Source organism: Sphaeramia orbicularis, chromosome 22, assembly GCF_902148855.1.
Source record: "Sphaeramia orbicularis chromosome 22, fSphaOr1.1, whole genome shotgun sequence".
NCBI lineage: Eukaryota > Metazoa > Chordata > Actinopteri > Kurtiformes > Apogonidae > Sphaeramia > Sphaeramia orbicularis.
The window spans coordinates 5,385,389-5,392,111 of record NC_043978.1 but is presented as its reverse complement, the minus strand read 5'-3'; the positions used below and the strand labels follow the sequence as shown (position 1 = coordinate 5,392,111).

General features: G+C 39.7%; 1 protein-coding gene across 1 annotated transcript in view; it reads left to right on the top strand.

The window, feature by feature from the left end:
• The first annotated feature begins 323 nt into the window (after positions 1-323).
• Positions 324-6,723, top strand: part of afdnb (afadin, adherens junction formation factor b) — a 20,112-nt gene continuing 13,712 nt past the window's right edge. The window contains exons 1-6 of the mRNA XM_030126656.1: positions 324-595; positions 2,624-2,816; positions 3,057-3,163; positions 3,268-3,371; positions 3,452-3,540; positions 4,735-4,785. Coding sequence (XP_029982516.1) covers positions 500-595; positions 2,624-2,816; positions 3,057-3,163; positions 3,268-3,371; positions 3,452-3,540; positions 4,735-4,785 — 640 coding nt within the window. The 5' untranslated portion in view covers positions 324-499. The remainder of the gene's footprint in view (positions 596-2,623; positions 2,817-3,056; positions 3,164-3,267; positions 3,372-3,451; positions 3,541-4,734; positions 4,786-6,723) is intronic.

The following is a 6,723-nucleotide window of genomic DNA, read 5'->3' as shown; positions in this document are numbered from 1 at the left end:
TTTCACTGATAATAAAAATAAATAAATTGATCTCATCTTATAACAGGTTAAGAGGGTCAAGACAAAATTGGACATATTGTCTGAAAATGTGATTTTTCTATAATATGCTTATTAGGTTATTTTTCTGTTGAGAAAACCTAACGTTCTTTTAATGTAAAACTGAAATATTCTTGGTGTGCTATATCGATGGGAATCTTTTCCTGTGAATGACATATGGAGAGGAAACTGTTTGTTTCACATAACAGGGCTCCTCTGACCCGTTAAATGAGGGCAGGGGAGGGTTTGGGGGGGGGGCATGTTGGAGATGAAGGAGACAGTTATATTAAAATACTCAGGACCAGTTGGAAACTATTCCAGAATACTTGAAGGGGTGGCGTCCTCAGACATAAACCACAGGATACAAGAACCTTCCTGATACGGGATTTTCATCTGTGTTTTCTACCAGAAAATCAGCAAGAGCCACCAGGTCAAGAAGAAAAAAAGATTTAATTAGAGAAAAATGCCCGAGGAGGAAAAAAGAGAGAAACTAGCCAAAGTTATCAGACAGTGGAACAACAACAGACTGGACCTGTTTGAAATCAGTCGACCTGATGAGGTGAGGAAACAAAAACACAAACAGAAAACACACTGATCCACAAAAAACACATAGGCAGGCATTTGGTGTGTTCCCATTTAAGTATTGATTTAGTATTTATGTTAGCATTTGCAATGTAACAAAAAGGAGAGTAGGAGTTAAATGTATGTCTATTGTTTGACCACACACTTTGAAAATGTACTAACACGTACATGTGTGATTAATATGTGAAATGAGAATATACAAAGAAAATATTAGTGTGTGACCATGACCGAACTGTTGACATTAACCTACTGTCATATAAAGTGAGCCGTGTTATTACTGTGTATTTATGTAAATGTATATAATTGAGAAATGGATTTGTCAGTCCAGACTCATAGAGCTGTTCAACTATTATTTTTGAAGTGGACATTAGGGTTTGGGTTCTAAAAACTTCCATCATGGTTTATTTATTTGTTTGTTTGTTATCTGACATATTTGAATTAAAAGGAGGAGCTGAGGAAAACCAAGAGGTGAAACTCATCAGACTAATGTTATCTACTGAAACCACAGACAACTACTCATCTACTCATTCATACTCATACCATTTGTAGAGTTTACAAGATGAATAAACACATTAACTGACTCTATGTGGAGTAACTAGCGAGTTAGACCACGTAATCTGATATAAATTAATGCTAAAATGAGCTAATGTAACTAAGTTAATAGGCTACTGATAAATGTCACGAGCGATTCCACACATGGTCTTATTAGTCTAAATTATTTGATAATGATAATGATAATGATGATGATGATGATGATGATGATGATGATGATAATGATAATGATAATGATAATGATGATGATGATGATGATGATAATGATGATGATGATGATGATGATGATGATGCTGATGAAATTCTTTATTCAGTCATCACATAATACAGCCACTGTCAACACTACAAACATTACCAACTGGTTAGTGACTGAAAAGGCACAGGCAAAAGCATAATGCTTATATTAATGCCTGCCCTGCATAACAAATTAAGCTACCCAGCCTTCAATATAGGAAAAATAAAAAATAAAAATGCAAACAACCAAACAAAGAAAGAAAGAAGCAAAAACGTAAAGAAGTGAAACTAAACCAAACAAACAGAAAACATAACCAACCAAATTAATGGTAATTTAACGTAGACTAGAAAATAAATTATTTACTAATTCATTATTAGATTTCTCACAGCTTCAGTAGTTCTGTCTGAAAAAGTATGTTTGATTCAATAAGAATGAATATTTTAAACAACCACACCCACAATCAGGACATGTAACTTCAAGCCTTTATATAATTTAATGTGTTCCATGAAAACTCATCCACCATCCTGTTGTACCAGGCTGGAAACATGTTTATTTCTGCCAGAATGTCAGAGGCAGCTCCAAGTGGACATGTGAGGAACTGCAGGTCTTGACACTAATGTGTTGACCTCACTTCTGTGTGTCGTACATATAGTTTTGGTTTATGTTGTGTTGCTGTTTGGAACCGGATGTAACAGTAGCAGAAGCAGAGGTGTATATTTGCTTTGTGTCTGGCACTATATAACAAAGCCTACACTAAAGCATCTTAAAAACCCAAAAATATATGTTTCATTTCATAAAGTCTGGCAATAACCACGTGTAATAAAATAAAATTTGTTTGCGTAATATTCCGTGCTTTCATTCATGTCTTTTTTCTATTTCTCATGTTGCATTTGTTTTATTTTGCATGTTTGTGTTGTTCTGTTTTGCTTTTTTCCTTTTTTCATCTTTTTTCATCATCTTTTACAGCACTAGGTCTGAAATTAGTTTTATTGGCTAATTAATCACGTGACGAAGGGATGACTGTTAAAAAGAATCAATTTGGTCAATGCTGATATATTCACTGTCATGTTGAATGTTGTTAACTGTCCCTTAAAAGTAAATGAAAACGCAACAAAGAAACTTAGTCAAAGATGTGTAGAGAACATGTTGTTATTGGCCCAACATACAGCTAAAGGGTATAGATATCAAATCCTCATGTGTGGCTCCTTTTCCTTTCAGAATCTTGAGTTTCATGGCGTGATGCGTTTCTACTTTGAGGATCTTACTGGAGGAAATGTTGCTACAAAATGCCTGCGTGTTTGCAGTAACTCTTCAACTCAAGAGGTTTTAGATACTCTCTCTGAGAAATTCAGGCCTGATATGAAAATGCTGACCACTTGTTATTCCCTGTATGAGATCCAAGGCAGGACGGGTAAGTATTCAACCTGGTTTAGACTAGACTGTAAAGTTAGATAAGAAGAAGTGTTTACAAGTCAATAGCCTCACTATAAATCATTTAGAAATCATTTACAAGGGTACATTTTTGCCTTATGATTATATTTTAAGTTAAAACAATCATGTTTTATGCTTAAGTGTCACCATATGTAGTGATAAAGAATACATACATGCGGTAACATAAGCTCAAACCACTTTTCTGTGTTTTATGTGAAAGAACGTAAACTGGATTTAGATGAGAAACCTTTGGTGGTTCAGTTAAACTGGAGTGTGGACGACAGAGAAGGACGGTTTGTGCTAAAGAAAGACCAGGAGAGTTTGGAGGTACCTTTAAAATATCTGAATAAGGCTTTAAATATGTGATTCTGTAGGTTTTTTTGACATCTTTTCTTATTCCTACTTTTTGCTGTGTGTGTTAAACGATAAAGAAAAACTGTCATGAAAAGGACAAAGGAAGCATGATCCAAAACTTCAAGAGGACGCTGTCTAAAAAAGACAAAAAACAGAGGAAGAAAAATGCCACAGGGGATGGGTAAGGCTTTGCTCTTTATCAGTTATGTTGTCATTTCATGGTCTCAGTATGAGCTAATAAATTAGTAAATCAACATCCAGGTCAACTGAAACACCACTGAAGAGCAGCGACATCTGCATGTCTGACCAGGAAATGAAAGATGAGAAGCAGCTCAGGCCGAGTGCTGCTGGTGAGTGATCTGAAAATCAGAAGACAAAGACAACCATGGTGTGATCTGAAAATCATAAAACAAACAGATCCATTACAAACAGAACACATACCTGTGGGTGCTTAAAGCATGTTCTCCATAGCTACAGTACAGAGTTTTGTTTCTTTGTCATCAGGGCTCATCAGGCACGTGCACAGAAATTTTGGGGGGCAGGTGCTCAAGACAAAAAAAAGGGCATAATAATCAAGAGTGACTAACAGAATCTCTATGAAGCTGACAACGCAGTACACACATTTTTAAAAAATGTTTTCTGACAGAGTTGAAGCATAAATATTACATTAGTAATGTACCACAATCTACCTCACCAGACTGTCATGTAGCTCGACTTAAGACCAACCTTCATTTCAATAGTTGCGATTTTAAATGAAACAAAACTAGTGAACTTGCCAGAAGTAAGGGACGTTGTCAAGCTGAAGAAGGAGTCTTATTAAGCCTTGTTGGCTCATGGGACTCCCAAGGCAGTTGACAGGTAGCAAGAGGCCAGGCGTGCCACAGCCCGAGTGGTTGTGGAAGCAAAAACTCAGGTCTGGGAGGACTTCAGGGAGGCGATGGAGGAGGACTATCGGTTGGCTTTGAAGAAACTCTGGTGAACCGTCCAGCACGTCAGGAGGGGAAAGCAGTGCACCACCAACACTGTTTACAGTGGAGGCGGGGAACAGCTGACCTCAACTGGGGATGTTGTCAGGTGGTGGAAGGAATACTTCAAGGGTCTCCTCGATCCCACTGCCACATCTTCTGTAGAGGAAGTAGAGGCTGAGGTCTCAGAGGTGGACTCGTCCATCACCCAAGCTGAAGTCATCAAGGTGGTTGGCAAGCTCCTTGGTGGCAGGGCACCGGGGATGGATGAGATTCACCCTGAGTACCTTAAGTCCATGGATGTGCAGGGACTGTCTTGGTTGGCATGTCTCTGTAACATCGCATGGAAGTCGGGGACAGTACCTCTGGATTAGCAGACTGGGGTGGTGGTCTCCCTTCTTGAAAAGGGGGACCAGAGGGTGTGCTCTGATCACTTTTCTCATCCAGGGCAAAAGGGCAGGTGCTTGAGCACCACTAGGGGTCTGTCTGTGCACGTGCCTGGGGATAATTGACAGGTTTTTGCTCTAGTTGGATGTAATTGTATTGTTTCTCATGTGACTTTTCTCTGTTAAAATGCAGGTGGTGTGTCTGGTCCTGGATTACCAGTTGGTTTAACATTCACTGATAACTGTGAGTAAGAGAATAGAAGAAATCAGTTGAGTTTCTCCAAAACAGAAACAGTTGAGACTGCACTGGACGCTGTACATGAATATTGACTACAATACTACACTGGTTACTACAAAAGTAGAGTCTCTTCTTTTCCTTTGGGCTGTTCCCTTCAGGAGTCACCACAGCAAAACATCTTCCTTCATCTAACCCTATCATCTACATTCCCTTCTGTCACACCAACTACCTTCATGTCCTCTTTCACTACATCCATAAATCTGGTCTTGGGTCTTCCTCTAGACCAGGGGTCACCAACCCTGGTTCTCAAGATCTACTATCCTGCATCTTTTAGATGTTTTCTTCTTCCTCTCCCTCCCTTTGACGGTTGTTATCAGGCTTCTGCAGAGCTTGATCATAGGCTTATCATTTGAATCAGGTGTGTTGGAAGAGGAATACATCTAAAACATACAGGATAGCAGATCTCAAGGACCAGGGTTGGTGACCCCTGCTGTAGACCTACTGCCTGGCAGTTCCAACCTCAGCATCCTTCTACCAATACATTCACTGTCCCTCCTCTGTACATGTCCAAACCATCTAAGTCTGACCTCTCCAACTTTTTCTCCAAAACATCTACCATGTGCTGTTCCTCTGATGTACTCATTCCTGATCCGATCCATCCTGGTCCCTCCCAAAGAGAACCTCCTCATCTTAACCTCTACTTCCTCCAGCCCTGCCTCCTGTCTTTTCCTCTGTGCCACTGTCTCTGACCCATACAACATGGCTGCTCTCACCACTGTTTTCTACACCTTTCCTTTCATTCTTGCTGAAACTCTTTTATCACACAGCACACCTGGCAGTTTTCTCTACCCATTCCAATCTGCTTGCACATGCTTCTTCACCTCTTTTCCATACTCACCATTGCTCTGGACTGTTGACCCTAGGTACCTAAAATCCTCCACCTTCTTTATCTCTGCTCCTTGTAACTTCACTGTTCCACTTTGGTCCCTCACACACATGTATTCTGTCTTGCTGCTACTGATCTTCCAGTGGTGTAGTCCAGGGTATACAGTGGTATACAGCGTATACCCACTCATTTTTCAGTCAGCATTGTGTATACCCACTTCTAAATCCCCCCGATGCGCACTATTCAGTAGCATCTGAGCCAAATTGCTTATTTTTTCTCCTAGAATGGTGAAGCTGTGACCCGCCCTGCTCTGCCTCTAATTGGCTAGTGCTCAGTGCCTTCACTGATTATATTAGTTAACTTTAGGCATGAGGACTGATGAGCCAATCAGAGGCAGAGTAGGGCAGGTCATGCCAAGGAAAATATTGCTAACTAGTGCCGGCCACCTCTGGAACCTGACTGGACATCTCAGGTGGCAGTGCCACCCCAGTTGACTGATAGGTCACTGCACGTCTCATTGAAAAATGCACGATTATTGGAAATGCAAAGAGAAAGGCAGAATAAATGTCTTTCAAGTGAGTGGCACATATCGAGAGAACCTACTTTCATGGAATACATAATTCTGAGGTAAGTTTGAAGGTGGTTTCCAAATGAGTCACTGTTAAACTACTAGTCATATGACTGCACATTTAGAGAAGAGATTTTGTCGCCAATAGTTAAACTGTGTGAGTAGGCTAACATTATGAAAGGCTAACACTATGAAAGGCTGTTACCTTATGTTTGGCTCATGTTGAGTGCATTTACATTCATTTACATTCATGCAGCTGCTTATGTGACCAGTAATACCAACAAACTGCTCCTGATCAAGTCATGATAATTTTACAATAGTGAGCAAATACTACTGACAGATTTTTGGGTAAACTAAATAGAGTAGTCTGACATCCCACTGTTTCTAAAATAGGGTGTTTTTTCTGGAGTACTTAAAAAATGTTTTTAAAAGGCAAAAATTGAGAGTATACCCACTTCTCCAGGGACCACTACACCACTGTGATCTTCAT